We start from the raw sequence: 25,131 nt of genomic DNA, 5'->3' as shown, positions 1-25,131 counted from the left end.
TAGCTTTTCCAATGATCGTGGCATTTAGATTGAATGCGATGAGGTACAAGCTGAATTCTGAAGGTTGGTTGATAGCACATTTGAAAGAGCTCAGCAGAATGAAAATACAGATGTACACTGTGGCCAAAACATCTCCAGGATGAAGAGGAGGAGATGGTCGAGACTAACACATTACAGAGAGCAACTTCACATTAAATGTTCAAGTTATTCAAGTAGATTCAATGCCACCACTTGACAAATAACAGGTACAAAACTTCCTTGATAGATTTTAGAGCGTAGAGGATACAAAGGATTTCGCTACTGCTGCTGCTGTTGTGCCAAATTTGTCAAGTGAGATTCCAAAGTAGCTATTTCTTTCTCTATGCTTGGAATGCCTCTACTCTTGATTGCAATTATTTTTTGGATCAACTATGTTTTATTTGATTTCTAGATGATCTATTCAAAACCATCCTATTTTTAGAAGATATTTTATAAGACCTATTGATAAATATTTTATATATCTTTGTTGTCCTCATTTTTGTTTTCAAAAATGATGGACCATTACATAAATTTTTTGTCAAAAAATGAAAATTTACTCTATGGCATGCTTCCCGAGGCAGAATTTCGCTTTGCCCTTGGACTAGCTTAATCCTCAGTCCATCCTCGAACCACGTTTCAAATTTCATCGCATTCTAGGTTCATTTGCTATGTATTTTCTTCAATTTCGGGTTTTTTCTCCCCGACTGCAAGTGGGAAATTTTCCTCAAGTTACAAGTAAATTTTAAATTGCAAATTTAAAAAGTCACTTGTAATTCTTTTGTAAAGTTCCTATTTTAGTCTTTTTACTTGTAATGGAGATTTTATTCCCCTATTACATGTTTTAAGTTATTAAAACTTCTTGAAGGGATTTTATTTTCCCCTTCACAAGTTATTATAACTTGTATATCTCTCTCAAAAACCCGATTTTGCCTTAGAATGGAGAAAAGTGACATTTTAAAACTTGCAATCGAGTCTTAAAAACCCGATTTGCTCCATAAAGAGAAAATAGAGGCATTTTAAACTTGCTAAAGGGTTTTTAAAACCCGATTTTGCCTTGTGAAGAGAAAACTGAAATTTTAAACTTGTAATATGAAAATGGAAACCCGATTTTCACTATTACATGTAAAATTGAACTTCTTGTTCTTTTCCAAAAACCCGACCAGCCAAGAAGGTATATTTGTTGAAGATTTCAAGCAAATTTTGTGGATATTTTTTGGGAAGAAGAAGCGTTTTGGATTCTTCCCTATTTTCATGCATTTTCAAACTCTTTCCATGCTATTTGGAGGTCATGATTGCTGGTTTTTTGGTGTAGAACAAAAAACACGTGTTTGGTAAATACCACGATTTTGTCCTTCAAAATGCCACGAACCTTTCATCTCCTAAATCGTTTTTCCTTCTCTTGCCTAGGCGTTGGGGTTTGATGGAGATTTACCCAGTTCTTGTGCTATTTTCTTACATTTTGTGCCACTTTTTTGCTGCTAAAGACGTTTTTCAAAAACGTGGCTAGGGTTTTCAAGTTCGTTTGGTTGCTTACTTAAGGGATTGTTTTCTTCTTTCAAAGATTGTTTCATCCTTTGAAGAAGCATTTTCGGATTGAAGCAAGGTATGATTTCTTTTCTTCTTGTTTCTTTTTCTTGTTTTCTTGTTTTCTTGTTTTTCCATTCTAGTTGTAAATTTGTGTATATGCTGGTTTTGCCCCAAAATCGGTTTTGTGAGAGAGATTTTCCCCTTTGCAAGGCAATTTGTGAACTGCATTGTTCTTCCCCATTTTCCCTCTTTACTTGTATTCGGAATTTTAAATCCCGATTACAAGTTGGATGAAAATAATTGATCTTCCCTTATGGTTATAAGACTTTAACCATCTTTTGGTAAAATTCCAATTTGCAAAAATGAAAAACACCCATTCTTCCAAAATCAGGTTTTGAGAACCGGATTGCATGTTGAAAGTTCTTCCCATTTTCTTAAAAATGATATTCCCAAAATCTTCCCATTTTTATCCATCCATATTGCCTATATCCGTACTTTCCATTCACGTCATTTCCCACAAGTCTAAATCTCATTTTTCACTCATTTCTCCATTTTTTTACTAGTATACTTGCATTCGGGTTTTAAAAATCCGATTGCATGTTCATTCTTCCCCACTTGTATACTTGTAAAACTTTTCCCCAATATCCAAAATTGGTCAAAGTCAAATTTCCAACATTCCCATTTATTTCCCATCTTTCTCTCACAAAGTCGTGAAGTGCAAAGGCTGGAGATCTTCCCATTTGAAGAAGGAAAAACGTTAGTTGCAGCTGATTATGATGTTGCCTTAACACTTTTAAGTCTTCATCGCAGTATACCAAGTTGTCCTTCAATGTCAGATTTGCCATCCTCTCCTATTCCAAAGATGATGAAGTATAAATATGACAAGTACCAGAATGAAGTTTCACCTTCACAAGTTTCCTCTCCTTTGGATCACATCAAGGATACGGAGATAGGGTATGTGGACATGTCAGAATTCATTAAGAGGGTGGAGGTTCCGCAGGATAGTAACATGCAACGATTATTAGACAACCACATTCATCATGCATCTTCTTTTCCAATGGCTGCCCTAGAACCTGAATTTGTTCTTGCTTGCGCCCATCGATTTGACAGGGGGACAAGAACCATCAGAAATGATAATAGTGAGGCAATAATCCGCCTTGATGCAGATACTATTGAGAAAGTCTTCAAAATACCACCAGCACCTGTCTATATGGAAATTTCAAATGATAGTGCAGCTGAGTACTATGTCAAGAGGGAAAAGGACTGCAAACGTCATATTAATAGATGGATTCATGAGCCACAAGCCGCCTTCACGAGATGGGCTAAGTTGTACCATTGTGACTTTTTGTGGAAAATTGGAGACATCATTACTCTCCTCAGCAGGATGATGGGTCTTGAACACTCTAATGTTTTTGACCCCTAGATGTATCAGTTTACCATGTTCATAAGGCAATCCCATCATATATCATGGGGAGCGATTATCAGTGATGCTTTGTGCGAGCAACTTTCAGCAGTCCCTACTACCATGACTTTCTACATGAATTCGTACTTAGTGTATTTGGCAGCATCGCTCAGACATTTCCCTGGTCTTACCAAGGGTGATCGCTCGCTTATACCTGTGTGGGAATATTATGATCAGCTGCCTTTGAGACCCAACAAATTACATTTTAAAAGAGTTCAAGATGCATTCTTTGGTTACTTCATGTGTCATTTTAACAAGACTCTAAAGAACAGAAGGATGTCAGACGAAGCATGGGAAAGAGTGAATGAGTATAGGTGCTTGTTTCTTCAATTCCCGACCTTTACTTATATGAGAGTCGGATGCTATAGTGGGCAGCCATACATGCTTCCTAGATACTCGACCGATAAGATCATTCTTATGGAGTTGGGAAGACAGATCATGTCTTTGCAAGCTCATCAATCTGTCAAACATAAGGTTGCAATGGGGATTTCTACAACAAACCCATTGAAGATTGGTCGATATTCTCTGGTCATATCTGTTAAAGCCAAAGCTATGGAGATTGAGATGCAAGAAATTAAACTCAAAAGGTTTAAGTCCAGGGCAAATTTTGACTACCGGGGTATGAAGGAAAAGATCAAAAAGTCCTTCATACATGTGCATCGTATTGAGGATATCTGGGTAGATCTTTGTACAAAAATGGAAGTTCTTAAGATGGACTACTACAGGCTTACTGTTGAGCAGGTTATTGATCTAAACTTGGTCGACATTCCGCAAGGAATGATAGATGATGGGAATGTGCTCGATCCATAGTATGTCTCACGAAGGGTTGAGGAAGCCCCACTTCCTTTAATCCAATGGTCACATAAAGAATGTACTTCCATTCTTGAAAGATTTCAGCCTATCTTGGCTAACACCAACACTTGGCTCAGAGGTAATGGTGTTAGACTCATCAAAATCAAGGTTGGAAAAGAAGATGACTCTATGAGGCCTCTTGGACGTAAGTTTGAGATTCAGATTGACAACAAGGAAGGTGCATCATCTTCAGGCAATAGGATCAAATTGCGGGTTAGTCAGGCAATAGTACTTCCTCATGAGGAGGCGACAGTTCGTGGGAAAGAAAAGTCTTGGCTTCACATTCATGTGATCAATCCTGATGATCTAGAAGAAGGAAAGCAATCAAATGATGCCCCTAGGTCACTAGCTTCGGACTCACCTCATGAGATTCCCTCCTCAGTTTCCATGGAGCTGCCTCTATCTCCTCCTGACATAATAGTGGAGGAGTCTCCTCAGAATGTCATCCCTATTTCAGCAGTCGAGCCTCCTATTGATCATCAACAAGAGATTTTGCTGGAAATTCCTGAGGATACTCCTGCATGTATCCATTTTTCAGAGATTGATACCTCTACTTCTGGCTTTGAACAATTTATGAGGCAATCTTCATGCCCTTTGGTTACTGAGCAAACCATGGTCGCCATCCAAACACATACTCCTCCCAGGGTTACCACGGTTGCTCGAACAGAAACTGCTTCTCCTTTGCTTGCAACTGCTACTGAAGGAGAGTTGATGGCTTTACCTCCATGGCTTAGTTCTTTTACCCCAAAGAGGAAAAAGCAGGAAATCTCTCATGATGTCTTTGATTATCAACAACTCAAGCAGTCTAGGCCCAAGGTTGCTAAAAAAGCCAAGACAATCTCAAGAGTAACTGTTGACAACAACAAGATGAAGGTGGTTGAAATTGTTGAACCTCTAGCAGATAAGCCACATGAAGAGATGTCAGCTGCTGATTACAAAGTCACAAGGGTAGAATTGGGTAAGCAAACGCATGAGGTAGTAAAGCATGATGCCCAGTATTCTTTAGCTTCACTAGTACAGCGATATGATGAGCTTCTAGCCAAGAAAGACAAGCTAGAAGAGAACAATAGGCAACTTGTTGTAGCTATTCATAAGATCACAAAATCTGCTGGTGAAGTGAGTAATCCTTCAAGTTCTACCGAGGCACGAGAATCAATTCAAGGAGTTGAGAGACTTGCTCAAAAGGTTCAAGCATTGGAATCTTGGGTTGATCAGCTTCATAATCTATGTGGACAAATCTTGAAGGAGGTTTTCCAAATGATGGTCAAGTTAAAGACCATTGAAGAACAATTGAACAAAGTTTCTGATACTTTCAAACGGAACTTGGAAAAGGTAGAAGACAGCTTGACTACTTGGCTTAAAATTCCTCAACAGAAGTTAAGTGTTCTTCTAGAACATCAGGTAATTCCTTCAAGAGTTGTGTACTTGGAATATCAGGAGTTCTTGGAGAACAAAGCCCTTGTTCTTAAGTCACTTATTGAAGACATTGATGATGCTATGAGGCTGCGAATGGAAGTTTTTCAAGATATGATCTCTCATTGTCAGAAAGCTTCTTGCACCATCATGGGTCATGATGGTCAATTATTGGTAGAAGAAAAGGTTCTTTTTGATCTGCAGTGTAAGAGTGGAAAAGTGAACCATTTTCAGCAGCATCCATTCAAGCCTTAGTGACTTATCAAGCTTACTTGCGGGAAATTCAGTTTTCCTTTGAGAGAAATAATGCCACAATCCTTCGTTGTAGCGATGTTATCGTGAAAACCATGATCATGGCCAAAAATACCAATGAACCGGATCCTAATGAGCTGCAAATGATTATCCAAAAGTTCGAAGGATTCATATCTTCTCACGTTGCAACTTAAGTGTTTTTCAACACTTAGTTGTATTTTTCAGAATTGTAATCTCTTAGTTGTAGTTTTCCTTTTGACAAATTACATGTAAAAACTTTTTGTAAATTGTAAGTCAAGTCTTTACTTGCACTTTTGTAATTACATGTAAAGCAACTACAAGTTGTGTTCAGTTAGGACTGTAGTTGGAATAAGTCATAATTAGTTATTGAATAAGTCTTGGTGGTTGAGAGAATTTCTCAAGCTAGTTGGGATCCTCCCACCTTTTTCTCATGACTCCTCTCCTATAAATACTTGAGGGGATATATTCTAATTTTTATCTTTTAGAAAGCAAGCAAAAACTCTGCCAAAGTTGCAGCAAAGAAGTCTTTGAGCTTTTATGTGTAAATTGAAGAATTGAAAGGAATAGAAGAAAATTGCTCAAGCTTTGAGTCTTTGTGCTACATTCTTGAGTTTTTGTTCTATATTATCTTTCTTGCAAGTGTTTCTTTAAGAGCTTGGTCAAATTTGATTTGCAGTCTTTGTGCTACAAGTATTGGAGGTTAATATAAATTAGAATACATATTCTTTTGAGAGGAGCTGTAAGACTTTGTGCTTGCACTTGTTCTTAAGAGAGTTTAGAAGCAAATTTTGTAAGAAATAGTTGTAAGTCTTTGAGCTTGTACTAGTTCTTATTGTTTTATGTAGAAAAGAATAAGATATTTCAGTCTTTGAGCTGTTATAATTAAATTTGTACTTGATAGCATTACTATAGAAAAGGGTAGATAGGACTTCACATATTCAAGACTTTGAGCTTGATATTGATATCTCGTCTCAAAGGAAGTGACGGAAGTCTTTGAGCTTTCAAGAAACTTCATTTCCTTTCTCTCATTTCATTTCACAAGTTGTTATTGCTGTTTTATATTAAATTGCTATCACTTTTTTGTGAAAAGAAAAGGATATTGCCTTTCTTGAAAATAGAAGAAAGACTGATGTCCCATCCTATTTTAATTTTAAGTTGTAGATAGATAGGGGGAGTCTTCCCTTAATTAGGAGATTTTTACTCACACACTGTGGTTGAAACCACAATTTTGTATATTTCCCCAAGTGTACAAAATTTTCAACCAACAATCTTGCAAAAAAATATTTTAATATTTCCAATTTGAGTTGATGTATTTGAGGATGAATTTGTATTCAAGGGTTAATTTGCAAGAAAGCAAACAACTTTTAGTATACATGCTGCAACGCGTTTTTTATTTATCATGGATGAATCAAATGCAAAAAGCTTCTAAACACTTGTAAATAATAAAATAAATGCTATTGGCATTTAGATTTTCAATAGAATTCGGTATGGCTATTAGCTGCAACAATTGTCGTTCAACGTTTATCTGTCAGTTTTTCTCTATGTGTGCTTAGGTAAGTTGAACTGCTTGATTGAGTTTGTAAGTTTTGTATCGTAAGTTTACTTGAAATTGGTGATTGTGGCTTTGTAGGTGATTCCTCGATTCAATTTATTGAAACATGTTTGTTCAATTCAATTCAATCTTGTGTTGTACTAATGTTTGTAGTTTCTATCATTGGCTGAGAAGTGTGAGTGTTTATTCCCTGATTTTTTACGGTTTTTGTATTACGCAAACTAAGTTCCCAAACTCGGACTCGGCAAGGTCAACTCAACTCATGACTCGGCTACAACTCGGTAATGACTCGGCAAAATCTTGAAATTATATACTTTTACAATTATATATATATGAAATTATATATCATATTCCATGACTCGTGCCGAGTCATAAAAACTCGGCGAGGTCTGCTCGACTCGGATAACTCGCACGACTCGCGGCGAGTTTGGGAACTATGAGTCGCAAAGTCATAAATGTTGTTGTCTTGTGTAGGAGTGTTGAATAGCCTTGTGCCCTAGCCTAAGAACAAAAAAATAGATTTCCTTAAATTTGTTTGTATTGCAAACTCAAATAAATCCTAATGGTTCTAAGATTATTTTTAATATCCGTGTTAAGGGAATATTATCATTTCCTTCACTCTCAAAAAGACAGCTTTCGTTCAAATTCAAACTTGTCTACCTTACATGTTTCATTTTTGTAATTTGTTGTCTTGAAAGAGACAAATTAAATTGCTAACACTGGTTAATACCACATTTATTAGACTTTAGGGATAAAGACAACTTACAAAGCACTACATTCTCCAAAAGCTTTGCAAATGGGGAAATACGCTAGAGGGGAAAAAATTTAAACCAGTGAACATTCCAACAGATGGTTAGAAATGCTTGCATACTAAATGAGTCCTTAGTCTTGCAATCATTACCAACACATGAGGAATTAAAATATCTATAGTGTAATGACTACTCATTGACATGATCTTGAGATGACTTAAAAATACACATGGGTTGAATCGCATGAAAGAAAATTTAGAACTCTAATTAAATGCTTGTGAAAGCCTCAAATGCTTCACATGTATACATGATTGGGTTATCTTAGGGTTAATCTTCCATTGGCTAAACTTGAAAAATAAAGAGTGACTTTAAGGCATTATATACTTGAAATTTTTTGCACAAGGACAAAATTAGGAAATTGAGAAAAATCTAGATTTTGGTGAACGTCTGCAAATTTGCTCATCTTATCAGAAATAACATCAACTATCTACAATAAAACAATGCATAATTGTATGTGAAAATAATGCCAAGAAAAAATTATAAAAGAAAAATGCAACAGTAATGGTCACACTTGGCCATCCCATTACTTTGTATGTAAATATACAAGATTATTGTATGAATAAATTTCTATGGACAATATTAAAGTAGAGTTCAACTAGTGCATCGAGTGAGAACATATCAGGACCAAACAAATTGACTTTAAAAGGCCAGAAAAGCTGCGAGTATTTCCCAGTAACATGTGCGATTGGGACCGCATCCAAAATTCTATGAAAAGATGCAAAATAAACATATGCTGAAAACAATACCAGTACACTCACTTGGGCAAAACAACTTCTACCAGATAGTTTCTTCTCCGCAATGCACGGCACAAGTCTGTTACATGTGATGCTACAGCTCCAGCATCAGTGAGTGGTGCCATTTCAGTACATATTTGTACTATGTGTAATGCCTGCCTGTTACATAAATATTTGTAAGAAAACTTGAAGTCAGTTCCATTGGAAGCATTAGTACAATTCTCTGGGTAGATTGTATCAAAACGACAATGCTAACTCAAATAGTTTCATTTTCAGATTTAATCACTTAATTAAATTAAAAAACTTCATAATACAATTGGTAATAACAAAAAAGAATGATAGAAGTGAATTGTATATTCATTTCCTGTCAGCATAGATTGTTATATGATATTCTGTTGCTTTGATATATTTAGCACTGAAAGAAACTTTGTATTAGAGTACAGACACTCCATAGAATTCACACATTTTCATTTGCTTCATTAAGAAAGCTCTCCATGTACTTGTGGTTTATCCTTGCATTCTTGCAATAAGAAACTATTTCTGTTAACCTTAACAAATTATATGCAGTTCAAGAAAAACGACCAATTCAAGACTTTCAGTTCAAGGAGTTCTAAAAGCAGTCATATTAATCACTTTCAAGATGTAGGTTTATGAGTCTATGAAAATGATTATTATTTGAATCTAGAGTTAAGATATATTTTCCTGAAGAAACAAGAAATAATTCCTGATATATTTTCTGTTACTAACCAAACCCAAGATGTAGTCTGAAAAACAAACCAAACATTATCAAAATGCAAGATCTTTGTGGTAAGCAACCTCTTAGTCTCTTTGTTCAGCCTTTTAAAACAAAATGCTTCATAAGATCTTAACAATTATCCTTCCAGTGTAGATGATGTTTGAATAACCGAAATGAAATCAAGAATATTCCATTTCACACACATGGACATAACACTTGTGGCTGGTCCATCAACTATGTAAATATTATCATCATTGTTTTGAGCCTTCAAGGGGCTCTCAAAAGGAGGGCAGTCATAAACCCCAAGATGCAAACAAGACCAAACTAAATGTCCTAAATCATTCCTCCTTACTTCTTCAGACAACTGAACATGCTCTTCTTGTGGGCTTGCCTCAAGAAGTTCTCCCCTTGTATGCTCATCATCTACCCATTCTTCCCTTGGAAGAAATAAGGACCTAATGTATGACTCTCTTTGTCTTCTTGCATTATCAAGCTGATTGCATCTCTTTCCTTGACCTCTTACAAGTGCTGTCTTGCTTGGGCAGCAAACAACTTGGACTTCTTAGCTCTTAGTGACCACCCATCACACAACCCTTGTGTCCTTTTAACATCTTCTATAGTATGGTGAACAAAATCAGGCCCTTCGTGGTTTGAATCCACAATATATATCTCATGTGTAGCACTATCAACTTGAGTACCATCGTAGGAAGACTCGACAACATCATTACCTTCATGTGAAATGGATGATGCTACACAATTAGGACTGCTGTTGCAAAAATCAGAATAGGTGTCAAACCTTGGAGTCATGCTTTCAACACCTCTAATGAGTTGGTCCAAGATTGAAATTTCTTCCACTTTGTGATCAACATGCTGACTCAATGGTGTGCTATGTTCCTCCATATGATCCAAAGTTATTTTTTCTTTAGGATTCCCACATGATGACTGATCCGCATTCATTGTGATAACTTGTGTTGTGTTTGTTCAAATTCTTTCCATGCTTGTTTATTGCTAAACAGACCCACCATGATGACCTAAGTTGTTGTCCCAACTGGAAACCAATCCACTAAAGTATACACAACTTGATTTAACCCAATAGGCTGGCAGAATCCAAGCTCTGATACCACTGAAAGATCCCCAGCCAGGTTATACTGAATTTTTTCTTATTCTTAGGCTGCTGTTTACAGGTTTTAAGACTGATTTTCTGAAGGTTTTTGCTTAAGTTTACTACCATTAGATTGCATAGGGTTTAAACATGAACAAATGCTAATGAACCAACACTTTTGAAAGCAATATGCAGAAATATAATTGACTATTATTTAATTTCAGAATTCTGATTTTAATACAGCAATGTAATAACTTTTATAATCAAGAAATCTATTTATCCAGAGCAATAATTAGCATATCAGGGGTCCAACGCCTAGCCAAGAAGGGGATTTTATTGAAGAATAGCAAAATGACATGAGCTATGGGCTCCCAACTGGCAATGATAGCTCCAAATGGCTTTATTCACTACAGTAACAATTACCAAAGACAAATTATGGAAAACTACTAACTCCCAAGCCTGGCTCTTAGGCTAGATTATTGAATTTACTAAGTTTTCCTCAATGAATGACTGATATGAACCCCATTTGCCATCTGTAGCCTGAATAATTCATGAAATCTCTGCTGGAAATTGATAACAATGAAGAATACTCCAATTTCAAACCCTCTACTGAGATGTACAGCCCAATTTATGCACCCTGAGGCCTACAAGTGGTACAGCCAGCAAGGAGAAGGTACAGCTGGCCCAAGGAATGGTACAGCAGCCTTTGGGGGGTTCCCAAACCCTCTTCAATCTGCAAGGAAAAATCTGAATCTGCTGATATAGGTGTGAATCCACTGATAGAACTCTCAATTGAAGCACAAATAGGAATCCTGTATGAATTCCCCACAATTGTGAACTAGGTTTGTGTCCAATTCACTGATTCTCAAAGAGTTCTCATTCCCTTAAGGCTGGTCTGCTGCTGAAAACCGTTTGCAGAGCTCAATACCAAAATAGATGATGTAAAAATGATTGAATGAATGCCCAAAGAAACCCCAACATGTCATTTTAATAGCCTCTAACCCAAAAGGTACCTTTTAGGGTTTCCATGCTTTATTTTTAAACACTTTATAATGTTCTATTAAAATACTTGGCCTTCCTCTATGCTGATCATACCTTTTCCTTAGGCTCCCTTTTATTATTTTAAATTGTTTTAAAATCAACTTATGTTATGTCTCCTAGCCAACATGGCCCAAGGTGGTCCCCTTTATTATAATATTAAAAATACTTTATTAAGAAAGCACTTTATTCAATTAAGTGGAATTATCAAAGTTATTACTTTAATAATCCAAATTTATCCCCGAATTCACCACGTGAACTCCCAAACTGAAAACTGAATGTTGTCACCCATCCAAAGATGATGACTAAATGTGGCAGTGCAACTAGCAATCTCCTCCTAAAAAGTAGGGATGCTCCTAAAAATTAGGAGATTGTCTCAAATCGATGATAAACACTCCTAAGCCAATGTGCTATGCTCCTCAACCCTCCGGGTGGTTAAACAGTCAACTGGCAATCTCCTAAAAAATAGGAACCCTCCAAAAAAATAGGAAACTAGCCCAAAACGTCTCCAATACTCCTCAAAAGGTCACCAAACCCCCAAATGGGCTCCCTATCCACCAGGTTAGCCCACGAGAACCCTGATTATAGGCTAACCCATGCTGACAATTGGACTAAATAAGGAAGGGCCATTACACTATATGGATCCTCTTCTTTTGAATCTCTTTAGAAACCTCTTCCCTTAGATTACTTTTTACTTTTTTCTTTTCCTTTTCCTTTGTATCCTTTTAATTCCTTTTCATTTTTATCATTGGGTTCAAAGGAGGAAGTATTTTTTTAGGCAGCTCTATAAATGGGCATTTCCCCTATAGAACCATCATTTTTCTTATCATTTTTTAACTCAAAAAGAGCCTATCGTACTTGTGAACACTTTTGGACCTTTCTTGATTTGAATAAATATCTTTGTTCAATCAATTCACCAAGGGCGAGGGTTGCTTATCTATCTTATTCTTCATGAATTGTGGTGATCAGATATCATCTTCATCATCTAAAATGTCCTATACGTGCTGCAATAGAAAATCAACAATCTAGTAGCCCAGCAAACAGTTGAAACCCCTTCTTTGCACCTTGAACTCCTCTCCACAGTTGGCCCAATAGTCTTCACTTTTCTGAATTTTTATATACCTATTTCCCAAACTTGATGGAATGATGCTCTTCATGTCATAAATGTCTTTTTCATAGAGGAACTTGAAGTTGAACTTGGCTATTTCCTTGTTCATGAACCTAGAATCCACTATCGATTTGCACTTGTATAATCCCAATTGAATTGGAAAATCGACTCTAGGTCTATGCCCTCCCAATCAAGCATAAGTGTATCTCTAAAATTTGATGAAAATACTCCATGAAAACCACTTTGTCACTTGGGTAACTTAGCAATAAAAAAGGGCAGGATGTGAATCCAAATGCTTGAATATAGGTGAATAATGGGAATTGAATATACCAATCAACCCAATCAGATATGGCGGCTCTTGCTTTCTTAGAAATCCTTATGTTCCTTATGTTCTCCATCTCCTCCACTCAGTGCATAACGAAAACAGCATTCACTCTTATATAATGCTTAAAGGACTCAAAATATTTCAACTAAGGGAAGTGCCTATATAAACAGGTGTGTTGATTTGATCCTATGATGTACAATCTTGTGAACGTTGCATGATGAACCATCAAATATATAAGGTTAGATGTCATTTCAATGTCATGACAATACTCAAACTCCCTCAACTGTTTATGTAAGAAATTATTGATCAATGTGGCTCAATCAAAATGTTCATTGTAATTGCATATAGTGCATATGATATAGAACATCATATGGCTTGAATTTGTGAGGATTTTCTTGACCCATGATTACTATGTTATCAAGTCCTTCCCTTGCACCCCCCAGGTCCTAGTCCAGTTCTTACTAGGTTTTGGTCCTGATCCAGTCTTCTGTGGGTTCGGCCAGGGTCCTACCTTGCTGAACCCAAACGAACCCAGGGAAAATTACAAATATGGCTCATGCGAGCAACTAGTACAAATAATACTAATGCTTTGCTCCTTACGAGCACTAAGGAGACCAAAACTAGGCCCCTTATAACCACTAACAAGACCAACAATTAGCTAAGCATTATTAGATAACAACTTAGTTATCCATACTAGAAGCCACCAACGGGATACCATGAGTTACAACTTCAAAAAGTCGCATTATATAGTATATCCACACTAGAAGCCAACAATGGAAGAATAAGAGTCATAACTTAGAATTCCACATTAAATGTCCCTTTGGGGATTTGAACTTGGATCTGCAAAATGAGAACCCAACCTTTTAACCGATTGGACTCAACCTTGGATATGCAACTCTACTTCAAAAGCCACAATGCACTTATCTTCATTAATATGCCTAGCCAAAGTTTACCTAGTTGTTTTCATTGCTCTCATCTCATTCAGTAGTTCTTCAATGTCAAGATTTACAAATATCAATAAATCCCATTAATTGCAATTGAGGCCCACTTAACTCCATGGGCTCCAAGAAATTGGTTTGATAACTTCTGAAAATAATTACGTTTTGAAAACAGCAGCTTAGTACATCAGTGGGTTGATCTAGTTTGCTACATTCTTAATTCACTCTGAGTGGCATTAAGTGAAAACACGCTAGCGGTTAATAACATCATCCCACAAAATAGCCATGCTCATCTCATTCATGTGCAGTGATCTACCTTATGTTTCCATTGTCTTGCACCTCACCATCCATTGCCCAGTTGTTCTCCAAAGGTATCTAAGAGTATAATAATAAATCCAAATCTGATTACAAACAATATTTTCATAGATGCATCTTTCTATGAAGAGTCTTAATATCTGGAATTGCTTGACAAATATACTAAAACCAATTCAAGATCAGTGTTGAAATATGTGCTTCCAAATTTTCCTTTAATGAAGAATATTTCCCTGCTTTTTCAGTACCCTACAACAATGCAAAAGTAACACTTGCATGAAATGTTTGAATTTTTATGTTAAATTGTGAACTCAAGCTATACTTCATTGTCTTCATGATATCAATCTCCAATCCATATGTAACAAAAGAAAAGTGACTGGTTTAACTCTTCCCAGTCGCAATGCAAGGAAAATTCCCAGGTGAACAGTAAAAGTATATGTGATCAACATTCACCCAAGTCCGAATGATATATACCACAGTGTCATTCTTCTCGCATAAGCATAGTTATTTCAGTCAAGATTTAAAAAATTGTTCAAGAAAAGAAGATAGAGAAGCTCATAGTTATAAGACACATTACAGCTCCGGTGGTTATGGTATAAAGAAGAATATGAAGTAACACAGAGATAATATAATCCTACCGTCTCTTTCGGTCCAAAAGAGGAAGAAGGCCCACAAGAAGCTCCTTCTCACTCATGTGCTTAAGATTATAAAAAGTTTCTGCTAGAATAGGGTCCTTGTTTGTAACCAAACTTCTCATCTCAGATGCCTGTGCTGTACTTATAGCACCCGACAAGACCATCAAATCAATTCTTAGAAGCATCTCACTGAAAATTGATGGAGGATCTCCCTTAACCTTGGATTTATCCTTGTTTGCAAGGTTCCATGCACCTATCAAAAAGTCATTCACACAAGTTGTGAATAAGCTGCTCCATAACATTGACATAATTTGCCCATCTTTTGTAGGACTAAAAACATAACTTCTCAAATTTCACACATTTTAAGCATTGCATATGTAATCGTGAGCAATTTACAAGATAATCCATCATAAGCCCTGGAACACTAAATAGACACGTGAATGAAAGGACTAAACTGTAAAGAGAGTAAACTACAACTCTATGCCCGCTACAAAATCTTAGGAAGGAAACAATCAGAAAGAGACAAAACAGTTATTGCATAAAAACTAAGCTGAACACATTTATAGCATGCTTCTTAAGATTTGTTGGCAAGCCATATCTAGAACATAGGGAGCATCTAAGAATTTCATCCCACTAAACACCAAAAAATCCCTCTATCTGCAACCTCTGTGGGGAATTAACAGTAGCAATGACAAGATATTTGCATACATACTATTGAATAATAGGAAGCAAAATAACTGTGAAAATAAGAGAAAATAATTACCTCCTGCCATTGCCGCTGTCTCCATCAAACTGAACTTTTGTTTTAGGAATTCACACTCAGCAGTACTTGACTGTGATTCTGCCTCAAGCTGCCCCAACCTAGCAAGCAATAGTTCTTTTTCTCTGCGAACTCTTTTGAGTTCCTCCATAGCAACAAGCCGTTGTTTGTTCAAGTATAAGATATCTAGCAAAGTCAAATGTGTCAGAATTATGAGCTATATTGAACAAATGAATACATACAGCCTTGCCATCATGGTAAAATATGCAAAAGTTTACTAGCCAGGATATGTGAATTACACCAAACCTTTCTTATGTTTCTTGAAAAGCTAAGCTATAATACTTACTTTGTTGTGCATCATTAAAAAGTTTCATGATATCATTATTTGTTGACAATCCTTTATCTGAAGATAGAAATGGAGCCTGGATAGACATTAGCAGAATCAGCTTAAGGAATGAAATAGCAATCATATCTTGCATAGAGAACAAAACAAGAGAAGACTTCCATACACTATAGTAGCTTTTAAGTTACCTGAAGAATATCTGCACTGTTCCCTTCAAATCTGTGTAGAACATTTATATGCCACCAAATGACATATTAGTGAAGGACAAGAAATAAGGTACTCAAAATAAGAGATATTAGAGTATTGCAATTACTTGGAAAGTAGTGAAAGTGTCTGCCATTTTCGCTCCCCCTAAACGAAGGATAGCAGCATGCATGATTACTCATCATGAAACTAAACTTTCCAAGCCCAAATTTCAAGAATAAGCATAAATCCTAATAGATATTTCATGTGATTGCTAGAGAACAAGTAACTCATTAATAAATTAACAAATTCAGCTCTCAAACTTACATTTAACCTATTTTATAGTTCTACCATTCTGTAGCAACATTGTCCATTTACTATCAAGAGTCCTGACCTAAACTTCATTCTTTCTCAAGCGCTTCCATACAAGAAAATGTTCAAATTCAAATTCATTTCAGTAAAATTGTAAAAGAAAAGAATAAGTAGTGTTACTTTAATTATCGCATATCAATATCCAGATTCCAATGCCAACCTTGCATCCAGTGCAAAAAGTATAGCAAGATACAGAAGATACAGAAAAAACACAAACTGCAACCCTTTATGTCCCATATTTTTTGTGAAATGATAGGACCAACTTCATTGTAACACGTAGTTGCATAGTAACTGAGATAGAAAAGCATAGAACCATTTGGACTTCATTTATCCAATAACAATCGAGGTAGACAAGCATTGAGCCATTAAAACCTTGCATCTACAATACAGGAATTGCAAACTCTTCTTGTCATGCTATAAAGAATCCTTAGTTCTAGATTCATAAAGCACAGTACTGGTATTATTTATAAGCAATTACTCTCTTATATCTTGTTACAACCTGCAAAACTTGCCATTTGGACCTCGTCATCCCATGTTTTACTAAAGATGTTTGTCACTGCATTAGGTGTAGAAGCCAAAAAAATCATTGCATTCTCATCACCTATGTTGTATACACAGTCAGCAAGCAAATTTGCTTGTCATCTTGGTGCTTTTTGCCTGTTTATATTGCTACATGCAGAAGCAGGGGATATGAAGGAATATTTTAGCTATTTCAAATGATGAATAAGCCAATAGACTCACCCAAGAAATATCATTTACATTTTTAGAGTGGAAACAGCAGGGAAATCAAGCAATCCAATGTCAAATGAAGGTGAACAACAGGCAAAACATGCAACAAGCATAAGTTAACTTGAAAACATGACAAAATTGCATGATCAGGAGATGTTTAGCTAGCATGGATAGTAGAATCTTCAAACCAAGGTCAGAGCAGAGAAAAATATAAACAAATCAGACTTGGGTTACATTCCTGTTGGCCACTATAATAAATTAATGCAACTAAGTGCCTTTTTGTCAGCAACCAACATGAAATCCAGTGATTGGAGAACAAAATGGCAAGGTCAACATAAAATTACACAATCAGTGATATAAGCAGTAGCAAACAACTTAAACCCACACCTTTTGGTTGCTCAGTCAGCTGCAATAGGACTGAAAATGCATCTAGACTGATCTTCCGAAGGATAAATATCATCAAAGCCAGAAACAAACATCTGGTTGTCATCATTAGTGGCGTGTGCAGTTCAGTGGGGCACCAAGAAAGCAGAAAATAGCCTGCTTCTGTTGCATATAACAGCAGTTCTACATTTGTGCATAATGATAGTCTTCATTCCCCTGTGTTTGTGCATTAAATAGCAGTGTCTCAGCCTTTCCAAAACAGCAAAAATCAGTGCTTTCAGTCATTCGTAACAGCAACACCTTAGCCATACATGATAGTGGCTATGCACTCCATCATATTCATGTTTTCTTACATGTATCGGCAGTAACAACAGTTCTACAGTTGACATGTCCATACCAGACACCCTATGTGTTTGAATGATGGCAAACATTTGTTATTTATAAATACCTCTTGTGGAAATTTGTGTTGGCAGTTTAGGTTTTCTGATATTGTCAGAGATTGAAGCCTCTGGGAGTGCCATAAACAATGGGGTTAGGTTGCCTCTGGCAGCAATTTTTCAAGTGACAAAAGATGGCAGTTGTTACACTTCGTCATGTCCCTATTGTGGTGCCACTAGGGCTCCATGTGAATATTTTATTTGTAGTCAATACCTAGGATCTTTTATCAAAATTGATAACAAGATTTGAATATATATTTCCAGTCACATGGTTCCTTACTTGTGATGCAGATTTAAGGGTTTTCACCATCAGCTTTCAGCCCTTCAAAAACCTAGTTGAAGTTACCAAAGTTGGAATAGTAAAGTCTCATGGTAGACAGCATTTCAGTATTCTTAGGATTCGTTAGTTTCAGAATCACGGAGGCCATTCATGCATAAATTTGCTATTTCTAGCAATGGCTAGGCTATTTCTGATTTCTGACTGAGTCTATTTACAGTTATGTTCTATTTTTAGCAGAGAAGGAGAGCCTATTTTAGGCTACTTTATTTTGTTCATTGTTTAGATTACTATTTTCTTTAAGGTATCTTTTTTTCCCTCATTTTCTGTAGGTTTTAGTGGTTGCTTTAAAACTATAATTTTTGGGTATAAATAATTATTATTTTAGATCCCTAAAACCAGGTAATCTTCGTAACCTATAAATAAGTGCTTTAGGCACATGAGATGGATAATGATAGTTGAAGTTATGCTTAAGCTGCAGGAATTGACATTCAATTTTTGAATTTGGATTTTACGTGCATTAAGTACGCTTAGATTGTGTTGATTGTACTAAAACTGAAGAATAGAATTAGGCTTTGTATTAACAATGTGATTCATCTTAGTTGTAGCTTTGCAAGTATCTAAGTTATTAGATCTATGAAATCATACATTGTTAGTTTATGTCAAATATAGTTCATTTATACGATTACTATTTGCATGTATACAATTTTACTAGTCTGATTTTAGCCAGTTAAGGAACTATTTATTGTGTCTAGATTAGATGTATTGAGAATTAAAATATAAAAAACTCGATTGTGAGTACTATTTCAGGTCGTGCATATTCCCAAGAAAAAAATTGTGTAAATTTCATTTCAGTTATTCCTTATAATGTCCCCATTTTTAGCAATATTGGTTTTTGACACAATCTTGCAATTTACAGTTCTGATATATGTTATAGTATATCTCTTTGAGACTCTCTTGTTGTCTAATACACTAATAATATTTTTTAGTTTATTACTTTTATAAATAGTATCTGATCATATGAAATTTATACTTGAGTGTGTTGTCCCTATGCACACTTGGTCCTAAAATCATTGCACCATACTTTGTGCTAGTTGCCTTTCCCAGTGTGCCAATAAATTATCAAGAATAACATCTTCATGAGAACATCTTACCAAGCTTGAAAAACTCGGATTTTGCAATAACTCGGCAAGGCCAAAAAATTTTAAAAACTCGGGACTCGCCAAAACTCGGCAAAAAACTCGGCAAAACTCGGCAACTTTATCGAACATTTGAAAATACATTTTTTTTTTATATATAATTCAAAAACACACATTTACACCAAATTTGTATAACATATATGATTTCCATGATATATAAATCAAATTTTTTTGGTAATACATAGCAACAAATGCAAGTATCATAGCATAAACCAAAAACCAAGTGCAACATATGTATAAGAGTTCAATACATATCAACGTATCATAGTGACAGTCTCATAGAGTTATAGAGTCATAGACCACAAAACAAGAACCTCTGAAATTCTGATTACATATCAAGTTCAAAGTTTGGTATCAATGAAAATAAGAAATCATAAATTGCGTCTACGACTAAAGCTCAAAACAGATTGTGGCCGCTGGGTGGGTGGTGCTGAAGTAGTGGCAACATCCTCAACACTAACAGGTGCCTCTGCTGCATGATCAACCTCCTGCTCCTCCTCACGTGCTGCCACTTCCGCATCCCATTCCTCTCCTGCCCTCTCCAACTCACTCAGCTGCTCATTAGTAAGGAATGGATCCAAATCATTATCAACATCATCAGGAGAAGCAACCCATTCTGCTGCATATGGATCAATGTCATCCAAGTCAAGTGCTTCATGTGAATCTTGCCCTAGCACCTTCTTCTCATGTAATCGAATGTTGTACCGCACATAGACAAGATCATTCAAGCGTTGTTGAGTCAACCTATTGCGCTTTTTTGTGTGGATGTTCTCAAAAACACTCCAGTTGCGCTCACAACCAGAAGCACTACAAGGCTGTGATAATATGCGGATGGCAAGCTTTTGAAGATTAGGCGTTGTGGCACCATAATCTTCCCACCACAAATCTGCAAGGATACAAAATGTGATTTATAACTTGTAAAGATTTCAATAATCTTAAAGAGAGAAATAAATGGTAAAAATTAAACATATGTTTTTTTTTACCTGGTCGTAAGGTGGCTCTCCTACGTTTGCAATCAGGTGAAGAAAACAATTCCCCTAAGGCCTTCTTATAACTCTGCAACTCATCAAGTATCAGGTCTCGAAGGATCTCATCATCAACTAATCTCCGAATGCATGTGTCAAGGCCAATTCTAACCTCTGCATCTGCTCTGAAACTCGGAGAGTAAAAAAACTTGGGATTCAAGAAGTAGGCAGCAGCATGAATATGTTGGTGGAGTTGATGGTTCCACCTCCGATCAATTATGCGCCATATGGGTTCATACTTGGTCTTGTTTGACCCATACAAGTGTTGAATCGCCTCTTTGGCCTTATCCATGGCCTCATATAGATACCCCATGGAGTTATGATCCCCATCCACCATTTGTAGCACCCTCACCAACGGTTCCGACACCTAGATATAAAAAATCTAACAAAATCAGCAGATTGAAATATTAGAAAATTAAATAATAAATCAACAATTAAAGTTTCAAAACTTACATTGATGATCTCCTCCACTATCTTGGCAAAATTAGTATCAAAAATGGCAATCACAACCTTCTCTGCTTCAGGCTTTGTAGCATAAGGACTCCCCAACCATCTTTCACTCACGAACATCCGCTTCAGGTTGGGCAATGTAGCAAGTATGCTCTGCAAGGTGAGGAAATTGGTAGCAAAGCGTGTGACCCCCGACCGCACAAGATCCTTACCTTCAGTGTGCTCTCTCATAAGATTCAGGACCCATGTGTGATTGTAGATGTATTTGGTGATATTCCTTCCATCTTCAACCACTTTCTTTACCCAACTTAGTTTCCCTATGTCCTCAAGGAGCAAGTCAAGACAATGGGCAGCACAAGGGCTCCAAAATAATGTCGGATGTCTAGCCATTAGAAGTTTGCCGGCTGCCACATATGCAGCTGCATTATCAGTCACAACTTGGATGACATTCTGCACTCCCACATCCATCACCACTTCATCCAACATGTTGCACAAGGTCTCCGCATTCTTCACTTCATTGGAGGCATCAATTGATTTTAAAAATACTAACTGTCCTCCTGAAGCAACTAGAAAGTTGATGAGTGTCCTGTTCCTACCATCTGTCCATCCATCAGAAAGAATGGTGCAGCCATTCTTTTCCCAAATAGTCCTTTGCTCTTCCACTAATGCATGAGTGTTTTGGACCTCATCCTGCAATAACGGTCCACTTACCTCGTAACGGCTTGGGGATTTGAACCCCTTACCTGCCACAGTCAATGCGGTGACCAATTGGTCCCAAGATGGACTAGAAATAGCATTGAACGGAACATCGTTGTAGATAAAAAATCTAGCACACGCCACCTTGGCTTGTTGGTGAGCCTCTTTATTCCATGCAGTGCCAAGCAATCCAGGTTGTGCACCAGGAGTGTTACGTGGAATAAAGAAGTTTTCCATGTTGCTGTCCAAAGTTCCCTTTGCTCGTATCCATGGCCCAAGGGAAGAACTAGATGTCCCCACATCTGTATGTGACCCCATGGAACTCAAATCTGCCCTTGGGGCTGCCATTGCCTCTGCTGTTCTCTTTTTTGTTGCCTTCCTTTGATCATATGCTTCAAGCGTTGCTATTGCATCTCTCGTAGCCTCTTCAGTACATTCTGTACAGCTTGTGGTATCTCGGCATTGAATTTTTGCAAGGTGATATTTGAACCTATTAATGCCACCTTTTACAATTTTTTTGCAATGGTTGCAAAAAACATCTCCTCGTTTTGGACCTGGTCTCCCATGTTTCCAACAAGGGTCTCTCTTTTTGCCACCAACTTTAACTGTAGAAGCTGAATCCATTTTCTTTCAAAAAGATGTGGAAAAGAACCTAGCAAAAGAGAGGCAACATTTAGAGATAAATAACATTGTTACCAAAAAAAATCACAAACATCCAAAAATTACAATGACTGTATAACTATATTTTATTTACAGTCATCTATTAATAGATGACTCTCTAAAATTAAAATTTTTAATTGGTTGTGTATTTTTTTAAGTTTTTAACTTCAAATTTAAATTTAAATGAAATACTTTAATACACATTGACATTACACAGTTGACAGTCATTTCAAATGACTATGAGTATTTCACAATTGACTGTGTAATACACAGTCATTAATTACAATGTACATTAATGATTAATGTATTACACAATCATCAGTCATTTGAAAATGACTATGTATTACACAGTCATTTCAAAATTTGAAAATGACTGTGTATTACACAGTCATCAGTCATTTGAAAATGACTGTGTATTACACAGTCATCAGTCATTTGAAATTTTGAAATGACTGTAATGACTGTGTATTACACAGTCATTTGAAAATGACTGTGTAATACACAGTCATTTCTCATTTGAAATGACTGTAATGACTGTGTATTACACAGTCATTTCAAATGACTGATGACTGTGTAATACACAGTCATTTGAAAATGAATGTGTATTACACAGTCATTTGAAATGACTGTGACTGTGTAATGATGACTGTGTAATACACAGTCATTTGAAATGACTGTGACTGTGTAATGATGACTATGTAATACACAGTCATTTGAAAATTTGAAATGACTGTGTATTACACAGTCATTTGAAAATTGAAATGACTGTGACTGTGTAATACACAGTCATTTGAAATGACTGTGACTGTGTAATGATGACTGTGTAATACACAGTCATTTGAAAATTTGAAATGACTGTGTATTACACAGTCATTTGAAAATTTGAAATGACTGTGTATTACACAGTCATTTGAAAATTGAAATGACTGTGATTGTGTAATGATGACTGTGTAATACACAGTCATTTGAAAATTTGAAATGACTGTGTATTACACAGTCATTTGAAATGACTGTGACTGTGTAATACACAGTCATTTTCAAATGACTGTGTAATGACTGTGACTGTGTAATACACAGTCATTTTCAAATGACTGTGTAATACACAGTCATTTTCAAATGACTGTGTATTACACAGTCATTTCAAATGACTGATGACTGTGTAATACACAGTCATTTCAAATGACTGTAAATTGTAATTACTAATGATTGTGTATTACATAGTCATTTGAAATGACTGTGACTGTGTAATACACAGTCATTTGAAATGACTAAGACTGTGTAATACACAGTCATTTTCAAATGACTGTGTATTACACAGTCTTAGTCATTCGAAATAAAACAATACAAAAAGATACCTGGTCGTGCGTGCAAATGCAAACAATACAGTCATTTTGACTGTGTAATACACAGTCATTTCAAATGACTGTGTATTACACAATCAAAATGACTGTGTATTCGAAATAAAACAATACAAAAAGATACCTGGTCGTGCGTGCAAATGCAAACAATACAGTCATTTTGACTGTGTAATACACAGTCATTTCAAATGACTGTGTATTACACAGTCAAAATGACTGTGTATTCGAAATAAAACAATCCAAAAAGATACCTGGTCGTGCGTGCAAATGCAAACCCTATGCAAATCGCGTGGCGTTTTTTGCCTTCTGGAGTCGCGCGAGCCGCGAAATGGAATAAAGACTTCGGTTTTTTTTTTTGCCTGCGACTTAAGTCGCGTTTTTCTCGCATTTTGTGCCGCGTTTCGGGCGGGTTTTGGCCATTAACAGCGATTATTTGCCAAAAAAATCGCGGCGAGTATATAAAAAAATCGCCCCGAGTATTTCCGCGATTAACTCGTGCGGCATTATGGATCGCGATTACTCGCGAGTTTTTGAATTGCTCGCCGAGTTTTGCAAGTATGCATCTTACAATTCCAATATAAATTGGGCTAGTTTATTGTCCCTAGATTCCAAGAAATCATCTTCAAACATTTCCCAAGGAAAGGTGAGATAAATCTATTGCAAAGACATAGCTACTTCAAAGCTTGCAATCATAAACTAAACTGATGCTATCGTGTGATGAAATGTAACTAAATAATATGGTGGTAGATTGTAGAAACAGTAAAAACATTTTCACATGAGCTAGAACTAGCTATATTATTTAAATATACTAGAACAAATGCAATCTTTTCAGCGCAAATGCAATTCTTAGATGTAATTGCCTCATGAAACCAAAGGGTTTTCATCCTTTGATCTCCAAATCCAAGAGATTTCATCCTCAAATCCAACAAATGGACACAAGTGTAGCAAAATATGGGCTTGCTTGATAAATTGGCAAAAGATGAAAATAAATAAAGTTGCCTAAAATTTATAGGGATCGAAGGCCTAGATTGGGGCCCAAAATCCCACACCCAAATCCACCATCGCTATGATCTTAGAGAGAGAAAAGGGGCCATTTGCAAGTGTATAGGTTGCCCATTCTTGCTAGCAACATGTCCACATGGTCATGTACCTAAAAACCATGCCATCTACATCAAGAACCATCTACATTTGTACACAAACCACGTATCTAAGAGGCACATGAATGTTAATAAACATTTGAAATTACTCCCTATTATATCATGTCCATTCAGGTCTATTAGTGGCATCCTAGATTGTGCATGGGCTAGGCAAGGTTTCGTGTTCAAGAAATAGGGGTCCAGGGATTCACATGCTAAAGGGCCAAGAAATCAATAAGAAAAATGTGCAAAGGCATGGGCAACCAAGGGTCAAGAGATCAAGATGTA

At 36.4% G+C, this 25,131-nt stretch overlaps 1 protein-coding gene across 2 annotated transcripts in view; it reads right to left on the bottom strand.

Moving 5' to 3' along the window:
• The window catches only part of LOC131040517 (probable starch synthase 4, chloroplastic/amyloplastic), a 224,678-nt gene that overhangs the window by 161,600 nt on the left and 37,947 nt on the right, over positions 1-25,131 (bottom strand). For both annotated transcript variants that reach the window (XM_057973461.2, XM_057973462.2), the window contains exons 3-7: positions 16,126-16,156; positions 15,941-16,016; positions 15,598-15,780; positions 14,838-15,087; positions 8,665-8,799 (exon numbers count right to left, since the gene is read on the bottom strand). In XM_057973461.2, the coding sequence (XP_057829444.1) occupies positions 8,665-8,799; positions 14,838-15,087; positions 15,598-15,780; positions 15,941-16,016; positions 16,126-16,156 (675 nt within the window). The remainder of the gene's footprint in view (positions 1-8,664; positions 8,800-14,837; positions 15,088-15,597; positions 15,781-15,940; positions 16,017-16,125; positions 16,157-25,131) is intronic.

The sequence above is a fragment of the Cryptomeria japonica genome, chromosome 6 (genome assembly GCF_030272615.1).
Source record: "Cryptomeria japonica chromosome 6, Sugi_1.0, whole genome shotgun sequence".
Lineage (NCBI taxonomy): Eukaryota > Viridiplantae > Streptophyta > Pinopsida > Cupressales > Cupressaceae > Cryptomeria > Cryptomeria japonica.
This window is presented reverse-complemented; position numbering and strand designations above follow the sequence as displayed.